The sequence below is a fragment of the Jaculus jaculus genome, chromosome 8, assembly GCF_020740685.1.
Source record: "Jaculus jaculus isolate mJacJac1 chromosome 8, mJacJac1.mat.Y.cur, whole genome shotgun sequence".
NCBI lineage: Eukaryota > Metazoa > Chordata > Mammalia > Rodentia > Dipodidae > Jaculus > Jaculus jaculus.
The window spans coordinates 43,817,894-43,836,609 of NC_059109.1; the positions used below are offsets into that span (position 1 = coordinate 43,817,894).

Here is an 18,716-nt window from a genome sequence, read left to right on the forward strand (position 1 = left end):
ATTTAAAAATGACAAGAAGAATAAAGGGTTAAGGTTATTGAAATGGTAGCCATAGTGATTTTGGATGGTAATATAGGTAATGAATTTTTTTTGTCCTCTTATTTAGTTTCATTTAATAATCTTTAGATACTTATATATCACTTGTGGATTGTACATATGCTTTAAAAACATGCTTTAAGCCAGATGTGGTGGCACACGCCTTTAATCCCAGCACTCGGGAGGCAGAGAGGTAGAAGGATTGCTGTGAGTTCAAGACCAGCCTGAGACTTCATAGTGAATTCCAGGTCAGCTTGGGCTAGAGTGAGACCCCACCTCCAAAAAAAATAACAAAAAAAAAAAAAAAAAGCTGGGCATGCTGGCGTATGCCTTTAATCCCAGCACTTGATTAGTAGAGGTAGGAAGATCGCCATGAGTTCAAGGCCACCCTGAGACTACATGGTGAATTCCAGGTCAGCCTGAGCTAGAGTGAAACCCTACCTCGAATAAACAAACAAAACAATCAAGCAAACAAAAACCTCCACCATGCTTTAATAGGATTAAATCGAGATGTTGATTCAATTTAATTTGTGCACCACAAGTAAAGCTTGGTGAAGAAGAAAGGTGGAAAGTCATTAGTTGCCCACCACTCTCTGGAGGTCTTAGTCTTCTCTTACTTCCTGCTCTGAGCCACCTTTGGCTCACCTCAAGGAGGCTAACAGAAAGGTATCATTTCTATTCTTCCTTCTTCCACCCTGCTTGCCCTCTAGTCCCAAGCTACAGCCCCACACCCTCCTCCCACATTCCCGCTCCCTAAAGCTTGGAAGAATCCTGCTTCTCTCCACAGCCCAGATGCTCTTCAACATGCTCTGTCTTCTTGGGTGCTCAGCAAGCTGAGACAAAAGGAACAAGCCACACATCACGTTCTTCTCTTCCCCCCACGGGAGGTGGTTTGGAGACCTCCAAATAGGGGAGAATTAAAAGGGGGAATTTAAAAAATTTATTTATTTATTTATTTATTTGGGAAAGAGGGAGAGAGAGAGAATGAAAGGGCATGCCAGGGCCTCCAGCCACTGCAAATGAACTCCAGACATGTGCGCCCCCTTGTACATCTGGCTGACATGGGTCCTGGAGAATTGAACTTGGGTCCTTTGGCTTTGTAGGCAAATGCCTTTCTCAGTAAGCCATCCCTCCAACCCGTAAAAGGGGGAATTAGTAGCATTAGGAAAACCTTCCTTTGTGTAACTCTTTCACAAGCATTCAGTTTTGATCCCCGAGAGGAATCTACATCAGACCCTTCAACCTTGCTGCTCAGGATGGCCAGGTACCCCAGTTGCCTTGCTGCTCATGTAATACTTGCTGAAAAGTTTCTTCTGTCTGGATCAAGGAAAAGCAGTTTGGGGATCAGAAAACTGTTTTCACTCCACCCCACACAAAGGGCCAGTGTGTCTCTTTCCTGCCCACAGTGTACACAGAAAACTATACACTTTGCCTGTGGCCCCAGAAATAAAGGAGACACTGGGACCTGGGTGTGACAAGGGGTCCTCCGGAAGATCATTCATGTGGAAAGGACTAACAAGGACCTTCTTTTGGTCACTAGATGACAGTCTTGATGTGAGCTCAGCCCATCAGTGGGACCTGGAAGTCCCAGGAGAAAAAGAGTGTTTCCTGTCCTTTCCTACCAAGAGGCTCTAGTGTGTTTGTGCTTAAACTACAGACAGGCATGGGGAGGTTCAAGGGATATGCCCTTGCCTGAATCTTCTTGCTTCCTGGGATGGTTTAAGAAACTTGCTTTCATCATCTTACATTGTCTTCACGCTGTGAAACTCACCCGGAATCATGGGCCTCCGCGTAGGACTGGAGGAGGTCGTGTGTGCCCCACCTTCTTGACTCCCACTGGAGTGTCCTAAGGGAAAAGCGAGAAGGTGTCTCAGCCCAAGTTTGGAATGCATAGCCAGGAGTTCCTTCCAGAACAGCAGACCTGGCCATCTTCCAACCCCTGCATCACCCGAACTATGAATAGATCCAAGTCACAGACATTCATGAAGTGTTAGGCAAAGCACATCATTACCCGCCTCTCCCCACCCCCACCCAAGTTTAGTGTGACTAAGCTAAGCCTTGGAAGTGCTATTTTGTGTCAAGTGACATGAGATTCTCAGGAGCAATGATGCGCAGTGCTTGACCTTGGGCTTCAGGGCTGGATTCAAGACCTAATTCTGATATAAGTGTGGAGACAGAGAGAGAGATCAGAATCAGGCCTTGAACCCAGAATCATTATGCAGATAGAGATTGAGAAATGAGAGAGAGAGAGAGAGAGAGAGAGAGAGAGAGAGAGAGGGAGGGAGGGAGGGAGAGAGGGCATGCCAGTGCCTCCAGTTGTTGCAACAAACTCCAGATGCATGTCCCACCTTGTACATCTGGCTTTACTTGGGTATTGGGGAATGGAACCTGGTGTCATTAGGTTCACAGGAAAGTGCCTTAACTGCTGAGCCATTTCTCCAGCCTGATTCTGCCTTCTGTTAGTAACACATACTAGGCCAAATTCCCTCTTCAGGTCTTGGTTTTCTTACTTATAAAGTGGGAATCACAACAGATACACTTCATCCTCATCGTGCAGAGGCTTAGATGAGTCATGACCATAGTAGCTGTGCAGAGTTTTCATTTTTTTCTTTTTTTAATGTTTAGGACTTTGCTACTGAAGGTGTGGTGCCCTGGACCAGCAGCATCCATCATTTGGGAGCTTGCCTGGAACACAGAATCTCAGGCTTCGCTCCAGACCTGCGGGATCTTCATTGTGATCAGATCCCTCAGGAATCCATATGCTCCAAAAGGTCCAAAGGGCATCTAAACACCACACTGAATATTCTAGAAGCCAACACTGTAAACAACAAAAAGCAAGGATTGTGGTGGGAGGGTTCAATCAATGGTCCTGTCTGCCTGTGAACAACCAGCTGGTTAAAGTCTCTGCTAATATCTTCATGAAACATGTCTTTGTGAGAAAAATGAACACTTTATACTGTTAAAAAGCAGAATGAGCTGGGCATGGTGTCATGTGCCTTTAATCCCAGTACTCGGGAGGCAGGGGTAGGAGGAATGCTGTGAGTTCAAGGCCACCCTGAGACTACATAGTCAATTCCAGGACAGCCTGGCCTAGTGTGAGACTTTAACTAAAAAAAAAAAAAAAAAAATCAGAATGAGAAAATAAAGCGCCCAGAATTGGAAGGAAGCACTAAGAGACAAGACAAGTACCTTGCAAGTCAAAACCCCAGCCGCCTCACAAAAAGGAGGAAGAAGAGGCCTAGATAGACACCTTGCTAAGAGACTTACCTAATGAACCTTCATGGTTTGTGTTAGTTTGGCTTTTTTTTTTTAATTTGAGAACCTTAATATATGAACATATTACAACTTGGTCATACTTCTATTTGGTCATACTCTATGTTCCTCTTCCCTTGTCCCCATTCCTCTGAGGGGCCCCTTCAGTGGAGTTATCAGTAACCATCGTGGGGTCATGCATACCACAGGCAGACTCTTGTTACAGGGAAATGCCTCAGAATACACCTTTCTATCCTGTGGCTCTTATATTCTTTCAACCTCCTGTTCTGCAGTGTTACCTGGACTTTGGAGAACACATTACGAGTCTCTTTTAGTGTTAAGCTCTCAGCAGCTTCTGATTTACAACTTTGATGAGTTTTTTTAAAACTGTTTTAAAAATAGGTCTGTTTATTTGAGAGAGAAAGAGAGAGGGAGAATGGGTACACCAGGGCCTGTTGCTACTGCAAATGAACTCTAGACACCAATGCTACTTTGTGCATCAGGCTCCACATGGGTACTGAGGAATTGAACTCAGGCCAGCAGGCTTTGCATGCAAACACCTTTAACTGAGCAGCCATCTCCCCAGTCCTTTGATGGGTTTTGAGTCTCCTCAGTGTCTATCACCATCTCCCTGGAGGAGGCTCACGGCCAACAGCACTCGTACTTGATCCACCACTTCCTCTGTAACGTTTCCTGGGCCCTGGAAGATGCTTAATTCTTCCTCTCCCACTTGAGAGCAAAGTCTGAAAATGTCTTACTATTTAGTGTAAATAGCAGCCTCTGTGACAACCTGAAGGTCGCAGAGGACACCAAAGCCGGGATACAACTGTTAGGTTAATCCAGGCTTTTCGTGCCGAGTCTAGCTTGGGACCTTGCAGCATGGCCAGTGCAATCTTACAGTGACATTTGACTTGCAGCATGGCCAGTGCAATCTTACAGTGACATTTGAGGGCTTATTGGCTCCAATTTATTCAATGTGTTGTGCTGGTTCAAACCCAAATGGGGCAAAGGAAATTCAACACACTCCACCCCATTTTGACAGTGGCCTTTTTCTTCACAGACCTCAAAACAGTCCGAAGCCCTTTTCCCACCCACCCACCAGGGTCGCCGGGCGCCGGCAGGTTCGTGCATGCATGAGGCATGGGATGTCAGACTATCTAAACTGCAGATCTTTGGTCTTGGAAACCACCGAAGTGGCACAGTCACTCTTGTTGGTCTTTTGTCTGACTCACAGCAGCCTTTGATATTTGTAAAGGAGGCCATTAATAGATCATAATCTCTTTATTTTAATTTTCCAAAAAAAAAAAAAAAGTGCTCCCAGCAAGGAAAGATCTGGGTGTGTGCACAAGATGAAACCGCCCTTTTGAACAATAGACACCTGCACAGGAACCAAACAAAAGACACCAGCTCCCACCCACCCGATTCTCACTTTATGCAAAAGCCAAAGAGGTTGGATGAGAGGCAGCAGGCTTCTGTTGGGCCTTTCCAGATCCATAAATCCAGCTAGGGTAAGAAAGGCTTGGAGAGCAAGTTATGCAAAGAGGGGCACTGGGTATACCAGTCAGGAGATGAGGCCCAACCTGAGTCATTGGCACAAAGATCACACAGTTGACTTCAACTGTGAGAAAGCAGTGAAGAGCAGAGCTTCCTGGAGTTTCCTGTGTGTACAAGTCTCCTAAGGGTGGGGGGCCTTGGCTACAGTGCCAATGGTGCCCCACAGTATGTGGGTTGCGATTCTGAAGCTTCTATGGGACAGATCTTCTGAGGGTCCAAAAACCACACTTGGAGTAATGACTGGTGTCTCTTGGTTTTAGAGAGCTGTTCTTAGCACTTTCTCCCTAGTGCTCCCAAACCTTTCCACCTCCCTGAAAACCTTTCTTCCTCTCAAAAACTCTAAGAGGTCACTGAGGCGGGTAATATGATCTTTCTTTTCATTAACAGCGAATATGAGGTTTGAAAAGATCAAAGTGCATTGCCCAAGGACCCCAGGGAGACTGAGATATAGATCTGTACTTCAGGAACATTTCTAGTGAGACTTAAATCACAGCGTTCCTAGATAAAGGGCATTACTGAAGCCTCTATGTACATACCCAATTCAGATGGCAGTGCCCGCTCCGGCTTGGGCATGCAGTGGAGGGTGGTCATGTATATGGATCTAGGATCTCACAACTAATAGTACTGAGAAGCCCTGTGCAGACCCAGCACTACAAGTCAGAATGAAGCTTGCCTTATGTCAGACTTTGCTGCCTGAATTGATGCTTGTAGGGGTGTTATCTGAGTCATGGTCAATGGGGATCTGCTTAATAATACAAGACTGGAAATAATTATGGTCATTATGGAATTTTCTTCCAGATGGGCTTGGGAGAGGCCATATGAGACCCTCAGGTTTGAAACCTGGATGTACCACTTAGGGCTCATATCAACTTGGTCAAGTTACATACCCTCTCTTATCTTAGCTCCTTTCATGTAACATGGAGAGAATGATGGTACTTACATCATAGAGTATGTAAGATAATTAAGTGAGTTAATATCAAGTCGGACACTGAGTCCACTGATACTGGATGGTCTGCTCTACATGAGTTACAGTTACATGTAAAATGCTTTGCACAATCTTGCTAGATCACCGTTACTTCTGAAATGCTGGTTATTTTATCACATGCAGCAATTATGCTAAGTACTTTTTGTGAATTCTGTCATCTAGTTTTTAAGCAGTACCCTGTGACAACTATTATATTGTAGTTAGGAAATCAAATCTCAGACCTTTAAGTATCTTGCTCAGTTTCTATCAGAGGAACTGAGATTAAGTAGCAGTGATTCTTATTTGAAACAAGCACTTAACCATGGAGCCATCTCTCCAGCCACCACTGGTTCTTATTTCAAGAGAGCTCTTCATCACTTTGGCACAGGGCCATGCTCAAGTGGAGCCTTCCTTGAATTCTTCCTGATCCTTTTAGATGGAAAATCTTTCTTCAGAGCAGTAGTTCTCAGCCTGTAGTTTCTGGCCCAGTGGGATCAGCATTACTGGGGAATTTATAAGACACACAAATACTTATGCTCCACCCAGATCTACTGAATCAGACACTTCAGGGTGGGGCCCAGCAATGGGATTTAATAAGCCCTTCCTGCTTTAAAAAAGAGTGTTAAAGATGTCCCCAGAGACACTGACTCACACCATATTAGCAATCATCAGGTTCAAAGGTTTTAACAGTAAATGACTGAAGCATTTCAAACTCACCAGCTGATTCAGATCCATGAGTGGTGTGGGACCCCCCACTAGGGTTCATGCGTGAGTCTTGGTCTCCTGTGAAGAACAGTGAAGGAAAGTCAGTACCTTGGGTTTCCACTTTCATGCCATCTGTCTTTTGGGGGATGAGTAGTCATAAAGCCATGACAGTGTAATCCACTAAAATGAACCAAGAAGCCAACACTCTGCTTAATCCACTTATGAGTGGGCTAGAGCTTTAATAAAAATGAAGGAAACTGAGGCAGCACAGGCCATCTAGGGTGACTAAGGTCTGTGTTAGAACTAGATATTTTGTACTTTGAATAAGGATCATAAGCATTGGAATGGGAGACACATGGTCGGTGGAAGTGGGTGTGCTCTGGCTCAGAGCACAATTCATGTGAAGATGTTTCTCTGAGTCTGCAATGAAACAATTTTAAGGTTGACTGAGGTAAAGAGTCAAAGAGAAAAATCAGGTATGTATTAGAAACAAAAGGCCAAAGTCATGGAAAAACTAAATGGTGAGATAATGTGTGAGTAACACTTACCTGGATATTAAAATAAATTTCAATCAATATTTTTGAAAGCTAAGCCTGAATTCCAGCACCAATAATTAATATAACTTAGTCTTTGAGACAAACTCATAAATTGCCAAAATCTAAACCCAAAGATCAATTCTTAGACATCAGCATTTGAAAAACTGCTGTACTTATCAACTCCATAACATCACTTCTCAAAACGATGCTAGAATTTTTTGTTTGTTTTTTGAGGCAGGTTCTCACTCTAGCCCAGGCTGACCTGGAACTCACTCTGTAATCCCAGACTGGCCTCAAATTCATGGCTATTCTCTAATCTCAGTCTCCTGAGTGCTGGGATTAGAGGCATGTACTACTATGCCTATCTTAAACATGCTAAAAATTTAAAAGCAGATAAATATACACATATAGTATATAGAAATTCATAAAGTCATTATAGTACTCCATTATGAAGGTATCTAGAAAGAGTATAAAACAAGTTGATCATCACCATTTCCTTTGTTAGGAGAGGTAAAGGTAAGTCACCTGTGTTTGTGCATAATTTTATTGAAGAGAGAGGTTGTTTGGCTCCCTCGCTGATGGTTACAGTAAGAGAAAACAGCACTTTCTCAAATAGTCACTGAAAGCAGTCTCACTACCACAGTCACCATCACCAGAACCAGTCATCTCTGCATTGCCACTACCATGTCAAAAGTCTGAGTTCTTTACACAGGGAGGACTGTGGAAGGAAGGAAATATGTAACTGTTCTGGAAGAAAGTCAAGGATGAGAATCAGATCTTTCGCTCACCCTAGAATTCTCAGAGAAACATGGAAATCTATTCACACCATCATCTTTGCCACAGTTGAATGGAACGAAGCAGCACATGGGAATATTAATTTTGTAGAAGGAATTTTATTGCCTAACAAGGCTCTGTAAGACATCTAGGATGCTGTAACTATTAAGACTGCTAACTCAAATTTAAACCCATTAGGTTGCACAATAAGAGAAATTAGGTGGCATTCTTAGAGTCCTTCCTTCACAAAGAAACTTATAATGGTACTTAGAGGGATTGATAAGGGAGAATAAAGGCATCCTATGTAACAAACTAAGGAGTGTATGGGGGCTTGGTTCTGCCAATGCTACTGATAGTGGTGTTTTTAAACTTTGTTTCTGAAGCCCTGGGGATAGAAAGCCAAAAGAAACAGGCCAAGCATAGGACATTCTGGGTTTTCCTTTCATACATCAGAGCATCATGACTATCATCTTTTCTACATATGGGGTTTTTATAAGACATTTCTTCTTGGGGCCTGAGAATGGGCATAGTGGTTAAGGACTTGGCTGCAGAGCCCAAGGACCAGACATAAATTCAGATGTACAAGGTGTCACGTGCATCTGGAGTTTGTGTGAAGTAGCTAGAGGACCTTGTGTGTCCATTCTCTCTTTCTTTTTCTCTCTCTCTACCTGCTTATTTACCTCTCTCTCAAACAAATAAAAATATATTTTAAAAACAGACATCTTTTCTTTTGGGGGGAGTAAGGAAGGTAGGGTCTCTGCTACATGTGTATGCATAGGATATATGTATGTATGTGTGTATATATATATATATATGACACACATACACACACATATATAAATAAGCACATTTATTTATATGCATAAATAATTAATGGTTGATTGGCAATAAGCACCTGGGTCATAGGCACTAGTAGGAGAAAATGAGCTTGACTATCTTCAGCACAATAACACTTCCAGCTACCTTTTCTTTCATGTTAGTTTCTTAATATGTATGGAGAAATAAAAACAAGAAGAAGTAGAGAGGAATGCTTATTGAAAAGCAAAGTCTTATTTGGGCTCCATGTCAAACATAATGGAGTAGGCCAGCTCTTTTCCACTTCAATAAACAAAGGGTTCTGTTCAGGAGTAGGAACATATATATAATCATGAGCTTGAAGTGTGTCATTAACTAGAAAAGGCTATCTACCAACCCATCACCAAAAGTAAAATTCATCAGTCCATCACCAATGAATGATAGTTTAGAGCAAAGACACTAACTAGTACATGGAAATTACTCACATGTTGGGAGAAGCCTTACTAAGTAGGTACATATATTAGCTGACCGGAAAGAAATCGCTAATATTCAACTACTTTGATCCACGAAAGTACCAATTTCATATGGCTCAACTTGATATGTCACAGAAAGAGGAAAAGACAAAGAAAGGAATTCTACCATAACAACCAAGTCACAAAAAAATAAATGGAAATGACACTGGGAAATGATATTACTTTTCTTAAATGAACTCAAGTTTATTAGCACTAGAATTGATGATCAATGATGAATTCCAGTGTTGAAAACTAATATAATCATAGCCTACAAAGAAAATATATGTTATCTCTCTCTACCAAGAAGCACACCAGATGATACATGGTCAAGTTACCTGAAAAGGGGCCATCAACGTTAAAGTTGGAACCATCAGCAACAGTAATTTCTGTTTCTCCAAAGGTCCCAGTCTCTGCAGAGGTCACTGGGATAAGGGTCCTGTTTTCCTTTAGGTCTGGGTACTGAGGAGTATAATTCTCAAATAAAGTTGTTGAGTTTTCAGGAAGAATTCCGCCTCTCCTTCCACCTTTGCCATCACTCCTAGCTGTGTGGAGGTTGAGTGAATGATAAACCCATACTTGTAAAGTCACCACCCACCGTGTACTTCTCTTCACCATGTGCAGTTGCTGTGAAATCTTTCCTATGGCTATCCAAGCAAAAAGCAGTGAATTTTTGTTACACTATTGATCAAAATCAATATTTGTAAAAAGAGGCCAGCTGGACATCACTCAGCAGAAGAGATTCCAATGAGCCCATAACCTAGAAGGAGCATCTGTGACAATTTCTGCCCAAGTTACTCCATGAGGCTTATGTCACTGCTACTATGACCTTGGTGTGAACTCAGGAACTCAAAACCTTCAGCTCTTCACTGTTGGATCCACCTCTGATGAAGTGGAGGGAACATTATTGGATTGAAAGCATTATGTTGCCTGAAACTTCAGCAACAAGTGTAAGAGTTCTGAGACCCAAGTCTACTCACTTAACTAATTATGCTTTTATTTGCTAAAAAGCCACTGATTCTTAGTCACCAGCACCATGGAGCTATGGCCCAGAAGACAAATGGGAGAGAAAATTAATGCAATGAATAGCCAAGAAATCTTATATAACCCATGCATTAGTTTTAAACCAAGTTACTAACTCCATTTTAAGAAATCTCACTTTTAAGATGAAGCAAGATAGTTTGCGCCTGATTTACAATGGCTTCTAAGAGGTCTACAAAGCTGAAAGACAGAGACCACCACCAGATACACCTTTTAGTCAAAATAATAGTATAACAATAGCCAATGGGTGAACCACCACCAAAGGCATAGCAAAAGTACGCTTTCCAGCTCTTACTGCTAGATGGCAGAGTGGCAGTTGTTGGGTGGTCACTGTCCTCTTCCAGTTCTTCATGTGTGGAGGAGAAGCTTTGAAACTGGTTTTGCTCTGTTTCAATGAGGGATGAAGCCAAGGTTAATTTGAAGCCATGATACAAATCCTCTGTTATATGTTAACAGGGAAGAACTTCCCATAGTATGTCCCATGGACAGGTGTATAGGAGAATGAGATCTGTGCATTCCATTGTCCCCTGATGGACACAAATATGCATAAGAACTTTACCTGTCCCTAATTTGTTCCTTTTTCTCTCAGTGAAGTGCCAAGGTAAAGCCTGAGAATACTTTGCCCACCCTGAAGCATTTTGACCCCACGGTAGCATTGTTCCCAGTGACTCAGGAAAACTAGAGTGCAGAGAGTTGGAAAACTCATGCTTGAATGTCAGTGTTCCCTCACCCATCAAGAGTACCTAACTGCAGGTCAAGGACTGTGACTGTAGGGAAAATAGGCCTATAGTATACCTATAACAACAAAAGAGAAAAAAAACTCATCTAGAATAACCTGATCAAGTGACCCAATAAAATTCTACAAGCAAATATGGAACTCTCTTCTTAAAGACAATTAATTTAAGTCACCACTTATTAAGTTTTTGGCCTCATCTATAGTCAGGGTTTCTTATCACTGCCCCAAGTAAATGCTTGCCTGAGCAATCACAGGGCCCCCAGTGTTATATATCAATTTGAGATTGAACAATTGCCCATATCTGAAATCACTTTGACTGTTATGAGCTAATCTCTTTTGTGTTCTTCCAAGAAAGGCACTGACCTCTGAGTTGCAGGTGCAAGCACTCCATAAGACACACCCCTAAGCCATGTCCACCACCAGAGAAATATTACAACCAGAAGACAGTCACTACATCCCAAGCCTAGCATCAGAACAAAGGCCAACAGTAACACAAAATGGAAATACAAGTCCTTCATCTGCAGGGGCCATTCATAGGCCTATTTACATCCCCTTTGATACAACACTGTGCTATTTACATTGCTGACAATCAACACATGCTTGCTGAATTTTTTTTTTTTTCCACAGAAGGACTGTGCCCATGATGTGTAGCAAGCAGTGAAATGAGGCTTTCTTAATTTGGTATTTCTTTCATATTCTGCCAAGAAATTATGCATGACTCCAGGCAGATTCTCCAGGATATCCTTGTACATATGGTAGGAATTAAAGCTACTAGAACTTTCATATTGCTTCCCAACAGATGCTTAGTGATAGAAAGAGATATTAGCAAGTGTTTCTTTTTGGTTCCAGAGAATCCCCAACCTTGGTCAGTTGTCAATAGCATGCCTTGCCCCTCCTCTCAAGGCTGATTTGACTACCCTAAGCTCTATGCCTTTTTCCCAGCCATGAAAGCAATTCTTCTTGCTCCTTGACTGGAGGAAAGATATCAGTTAAAACATAGAGAAACCACTGTTTTACTTATGACCTTCAGTGTCACTGACATGATTGCTTAGAGAGGAAAACAAAGTTACATCCTTCCCCCCTTTTGTCAAAGTCATCAAATCTGGAAGCCAGTAAGAATGAAGGTAAAATCAGGTATAAAGAACCCCACAAGAAATATAGACAGTGAAAACAGCTTCAGTCCCTCAGCCACAGAGCAAAGAATGCACCATTCCACCACCAAATGCTCAGCCAAAGAGAGCAAGAGCGGCAACAGGCAGACAGAACAACAAAGGGGTTGCTTGTCATTATCCTTACGAGTTGTCACTGAAAGAGGTCCTGTCCTGTCCATGTCTTCCACCAAATCTGTGCTTACATGTGCAGTAGGCTGAAGTGTTGCACTATGACTGGCGTTTGTATCTGAAGGAATTAAACCAATGTTATTGCTTATTTCCCAAGCCACCACCTGAGGGTCATTTATGTTTTACCACCAAGTAATTTTTTATATTCAACCTGGTAAGAAAAAAGAAAGCATGTACTGGTCCATGTCTTCAGAATGGGGATAAACCATTGTTTCTTCAAGAATGTCTCAGGGGGTAACTTATTTTCTTTTCAGTGCCAAATTGTTTGAAAGCTATCACTTTTCTTTTCTTTTCTTTCCTTGCTAAATCTGGGAAGATGTTATATAAGCACATGGTGGGGTTCCTAAGCCTTGCAGAGACAGAAAGATACCCCAATGAGACTTGCTCCATTCCATATATGTGGCTATTCTTAGACGCACACACTCTGACATGTGGAGAAAAAAACACAGTTCTCACATTGCTCAAGTACCATTTTGTCACCTGATTACCAGAGCTCATCCCCCCAAACACACACACACGCACATGCGTGCACACACACACACATATACATACACACACATATACACACACACATACGACTTTTAAAGCACGTTGCTTCTTTTATGTAGTTCTTTTTGCTTCACAAAGCACTCCTGCACATAAACTGGTAAAACCATCACTCAATACAACCTAGGTTGAGGTGATAGGAAGCATCCATGGACAGACACAAAATACGATGATTCTTCCCATAAACACAAGTGGGAGGTGTCTTGGGAATTGACTGTGTATAATGATGAGTGGTGCAGATATTTCACTGAAGTAATTATAAATGCTGTTTTGATAGTTATCATAGATCTATTCTGCTGAAATGACAAGTCCCAAGTGAAACAGAGGCCATAGTTCATAAATGCCATCAATATTGTTGCCTCTACAATTTAGTCAATCCTCCCACACTACTAACTCTGGGAAGATTTAATCAATTCCAAATAACTCCAGTGGGAATATGGGGAACGTACATCTGAACAGCAGCCTTTATATGGTTTGTAAAAAAAAAAAAATAATAAGAAGAAGTAGAATAGAAGAAAAAGGAGGAGGAAGAGAAAAAGAAAGGGCAATCAATATCTCTGTTGAACAAAAATGTGTAGCTAATTCTACTAGCCCGATTTTCAAAGTAGAAGAAAGGACAGTTACCCAAAATCAAAATTACAAATGGATGCTCTTCCATTAAAAAGTCCTGTTTGCTGGTGGGAACAACCACTCTTATTCATTCATTCTTTTTTATATTTATGTAAAATTTTTTAAATTATTATTAACAACATATTTTGTATTTCCCACATCCCTGCCCCTATTCCACTGGGGACCCTCCACAGTGGGGTTGCAGGCATTCCTTATGGGGGTATGAGTTATGCTTTTATATGTAAAATACTTTGAGAACTACCATATCATTCCATGGCTGAAGTCAGATGCATTGCCCTTGATTTATTTACTCATGGGATGGAATCTCTCATCTCAGGATACTGAGGTTCTTTTAATGGTTTGATTTTCTATCATGGATGTCTTCAGAAGCCACACACATGAATATGTGTGGTGGGTCTACCTGTGGCATTGAGTATCTCAACCTAGCTATTCAAATTCATCTTCCCTTATGACAAATGGATCCATTCACTGTGATGTATTCATTTTTTGATTTCCTTCCTTGATAGCCTGCTTTCATGAGTCTCCTTTTCAGAAAACCTTCTCACTTCCTTTTTACCCATGTTTTTGTGTATTTTTCAAAGATAAGATTCCATCTTTCTTTCTCTGATAATCTCTGGTGGATGTGGGGCCTATGAATTTCTTCAGGGCTTATTGTTGGGAATGTTAATTTCACATCTATTATGGACTCAATTATTAGATTTATTTTGCCCTTAAATATTTTCTTTTCTTTTTACAACATTTTATTTTTATTTATTTATTTGAGACAGGCAGAAAGATAGAGAGAGAGAGAGAATGGGCGTGCCAGGGCCTCCAGCAACTGCAAGTGGCATGTGCCACCTTGTGCATCTGTCTCACATGGGTCCTGGTGAATTGAGCTTGGGTCCTTTGGCTTTACATGAAAGTGCCTTAATTGCTAAGCCATCTCCCTAGCTTTAAATATTTTCTTTTACCAGATGAACTTTAAGTTTATTAAAACAACATGACTATGAACCATATATCCCTGTGTCTCCATAATGCCTTGTACATTGGCAGACATTGAAAACACATTGTCTATTAAGGGATATCTGATCACTAATATTTGAGTAAGACAAAGTTTTCTAAAGAAATCAAGCTACGTAAGCCAGATGCACAAGGTGGTGCATGTATCTGAAGCAAAACAACCCCATCCCTTCCTTAGGGGAAATGACTTCCACTCTTATTAGCCTAGGATAGCTATTCAATCCTCCTGCCAAATTCTTCACTCTCAAACCACAACTTCATCTTTAGATGAGGGTGCATACCAACTCCTATCAGTGAACTGACTCTTAAAGAAACCTCAACTTGGGCTGGAGAGATGGCTTAGCGGTTAAGCGCTTGCCTGTGAAGCCTAAGGACCCCAGTTCGAGGCTCGATTCCCCAGGACCCACGTTAGCCAGATGCACAAGAGGGCGCATGCGTCTGGAGTTTGTTTGCAGTGGCTGGAGGCCCTGGCATGCCCATTCTCTCCTTCTCTCTGTCTCTCTGCCTCTTTCTCTCTCTGTCTGTTGCTCTCAAATAAAAAAATGAATAAATAAAACAAGAAACCTCAACTTTCTTGAGAAAGTATATTAGTCCAAAATAAAGAACATATTTTCCAGGAAAAGGTCACTTTTTAGGAATAACCATTTTGTTGAATCTAAAAATGCAATATATTTAAAATTATCAGAGGCTATTACCCAGCTTTTCTTCTTGATGGTCTTGTCCCGTTGGGTATGAGGTTGGGTCGAGGAAATCAGTCCAGGAAATGTCTTTTTGACTCTGTGTTGTCATTTCTTGACTTGGATGGTTGTGGGTTGAGGCTGTTGTGACCATGCAGTTCAAACAAGTCAAAGTGTTAATTGACATTTGGCCACAGATAGACTAATTTTCTCAAAAAAAATGTTATTCTCTAGATAATTCAATGAAGCTATACCTTGAGTACTGAGGGCAAAGAGCTGAAGAAATTCAGAATGTTTTTAGCAGGTTTGGGTTCATTTATGTTTATTTTCTCATCAACAAGCATGTGAACTGGAGGATATGAAGCATCAACAACTACTAAAGTGGCTAGAAGATGACTTATTGGCATGAAGAGAAGATGAAGTAGTTCTGGAGCCATACTCCCATAGACCACTGAAAGAGGAAGCACCAGGACCCACATGCATGATGTCATTCTAAGATAACCACATCCCAGAAAAATGCACAGTGCACTGGAAGTGATATAGCGAAGAGACCAGGTAATGGCTTCCCAAGTGGGGAACAGGAAAGTGAATGCCATTCATTATAAAATCATGAATGGAATCCATTAGAAGCATTACCTTCTAATGAAGAGATTTATGGCACAAATGACATGAAGCTCATACCTTTGCTTCATGCTGTACCAGTGGAGAGGTAGAGATAGAAACGAGTGCAACAGCATTCCTCCAGCAACAAAGGCACCATGGAGATAGTCACCAAATCCATTGTTTTACTAGCTGTTGATAGCCATGCACCAGAAAGATGTCCATATTACATTCTATACTATATATGGAAACTTGGAAATATTTCCCACTAAGACCAAATAAGAATGCAGAATTTGCCTTCTTCACAAGGTAGGGTGTAATGCAATACTTAAGTCATCCAGACCAAAGCATCATGCACGTGAGTTTGCAAAGTTGAGTAAGGATGGAGACAGGAGGATATGGTATCGCTCAGAGATGATGACATTATTTTAGTCCAATTTCCACCATACCACAACCCAGATAGAGAAGATAGCTTATAAAACCGAAGGGGAAACACACTCAAGAAGCAATTGCCAAATCTATATGATATGTCCTTTTTCTCCTAATTTTATTAAACACTAGAATCCTAATAAAAATATTTTTCTTATAAGCCTGTGTTTCACATAACCACATTATGTAGTAAATTAATTAATAAGACAAGAGAAGTGCTTAATAAAATAGAGTCTATGTTACAGTTTCACTAATGGATGCCCACAACTAGGTCTGAAAACGACACTCTCATGAGCCTACTCCTGTGTTTCTATATATACTTATATCTATTCCAGTTCAGATGGGTTGTTAGGAACATTTAGCGTTTGGATCTGAGTTTACATCAACATAAAGTCTTCCTTCAGTGTTTTTTTTTTTTATTTTTTTTTATTTTTTTTTTAGTTCAGTGTCCTCAATACCCAAAACATCACTCAAAGCAAGTGTCCACCCACATCTGCCTATCAAACTGTCCATTACCAGTTGTCCCTGTGGTTGCATGGGAGTCTTCTCTTGGTGTTTGGGAAGGTCCCCCATGCCATCCGTTCTCAAACCATGGCTCTTTCAGAGTAGTTGTTTCTTCTGCTGTACTACTGGGAGTCGCCCAGGCTGTGAGAAGAATGTCAGTGGTGAGCCATAGTTCTCCAATCTCTGCACCAAATACTCTTACATACCTCTCTACTTCAAGGGCATAGACAGACACACACACAGAGAAGGTAGAAAGGGAAGACAGCCAGAAAATAAAGCAAGAGATCCCGTAGATCAAATCCTTTAACTTTACAGATGGAAAAGCTAGAGCCCAAAGAAGTTTCCCTTGCTTCTTGAAGTGAATGCAAAACAGTAATGTCACAAAGTTAGGACCAGCCCACAGCTGATGAATTCTTTGTGCCATTCTTGGTTTATTGCAGTCTGTGGCCTCATGTGTCCTGTTAGAGAGAGCTTTTTTCAATGAACAACCTCCTTGCTCCAGTGATTTTTGGATAAGGGGGTATAAAGCACATCATGACAATACTTCTCAAATGGGTCATGTAACCTCAGATCACCCCCACCAGAAATGTATCCAACTGCATGCAAGCTGTTGGGGTGATTGTATGTGTTACTTACTATACTACCTGATGTGTGGTTATGTCTAGGGACATCTAAAATCACTAACAACACTTCACAACAAATTAGTTCAGTGAAAAAAGACTGTTCTACCCAGTCTGATGCATTATATAAATAATAGTAACATGAGGCAGACTTGACCTTTCATCCACTGTTTTTAATAGGGCAGAAGGAATGGAATAGAATCACGTCAGAGTACTTTCGGGAAAAGTCAGAGTCACTGACATTTTCATCAATAACATCTCATGGCAAATTTCTGTATCATTAAGAAATGAGAGCCTAAAAACCTGCTAAACCAAGTTAACTTTTGTGACTTATAAAATGTATTCTATCTTACTATCTTAGAAAGTGATATATGTGGCTTTACCATAGCAAAAATATTTTTTTATAAATTTATTTATTTATTTATTTGAGAGCGACAGACACAGAGAGAAAGACAGATAGAGGGAGAGAGAGAGAGAATGGGCGTGCCAGGGCTTCCAGCCTCTGCAAACGAACTCCAGACACGTGCGCCCCCTTGTGCATCTGGCTAACATGGGACCTGGGGAACCGAGCCTCGAACCGGGGTCCTTAGGCTTCGCAGGCAAGCGCTTAACCGCTAAGCCATCTCTCCAGCCCGCAAAAATATTTTTAAATGGAACTTATTTGTACTCATTTTACCTTTGCATTGGTCAGACCAACTCTGGAATTGGCTTGTTATACAAAGGAAGGGGAGCCAACCCCCCTTTTTATGATTCATAGCTGGGGTCCATTAACAATAACAGTATATAGACTATAGCATGAAGACTGAGAGAAGGAAAGAGGAGCTCAGGAAGGAAACAAGGCATGCCCAAGAGCATGAGTGTGGGGAAAAAACAAATGTTTAGGGTTATTTCTTATTAATTGAGCCACTATCTTCTGACAAAATAACAAAGTTACGACAACATTGGAGTTAATTTTGGAAAGAAAAAAATCCACATAGATTGCCATGTTACTCGAAGTTTAAAGAAAACAAAACAGACTGTGCATTCTCAAACACACACACAGGTATACAGTCTTTCTATTGCTATTTATATAAAGCATAGTTATCTTTCAGGAATCCAGTCACTTCCTGTTGTTTTCAGATTAAACAAGAGCAGGTTAGCAGGATATAGGATTTTCATTGTAAAACATAAAGGCCTACTTTCTTCTAGAACTTTTAATGTCAACTTGATAAAGCCTAGGTGTTGCCAACCTGAATTTTCACAAGCATTGCTGAGGCTTTCTCTTTATTAACTATGTCTATGTATTGTCAAATATCCCCTAGTCATGATACCTCAAAACCACCACCTTTTGACACTATAGTAAATGTTTTCAAGCCCCTTTCAAGTACAAATTTATTGGAATGATATGTAAGATACTATGTCGGCACAGAACAGGGACTGGTATCAAACCCTATTCTGAAGAGATTTCTGCTCCTTACCTCCTTTTCCAT

General features: G+C 41.2%; 1 protein-coding gene across 6 annotated transcripts in view; it reads right to left on the reverse strand.

Moving 5' to 3' along the window:
- Cd44 (CD44 molecule (Indian blood group)) overlaps nucleotides 1-18,716 on the reverse strand; it is a 97,475-nt gene that overhangs the window by 10,736 nt on the left and 68,023 nt on the right. For 2 of the 6 annotated variants that reach the window (XM_045156301.1, XM_004660809.2), the window contains 7 exons: nucleotides 16,640-16,768; nucleotides 15,113-15,235; nucleotides 12,199-12,300; nucleotides 10,462-10,551; nucleotides 9,464-9,670; nucleotides 6,524-6,589; nucleotides 1,808-1,882 (listed from right to left, as the gene is read on the reverse strand). In XM_045156301.1, coding sequence (XP_045012236.1) covers nucleotides 1,808-1,882; nucleotides 6,524-6,589; nucleotides 9,464-9,670; nucleotides 10,462-10,551; nucleotides 12,199-12,300; nucleotides 15,113-15,235; nucleotides 16,640-16,768 — 792 coding nt within the window. The remainder of the gene's footprint in view (nucleotides 1-1,807; nucleotides 1,883-6,523; nucleotides 6,590-9,463; nucleotides 9,671-10,461; nucleotides 10,552-12,198; nucleotides 12,301-15,112; nucleotides 15,236-16,639; nucleotides 16,769-18,716) is intronic. The other 4 variants (XM_045156303.1, XM_004660810.2, XM_045156302.1 and 1 more) reach the window with 4 other exon arrangements.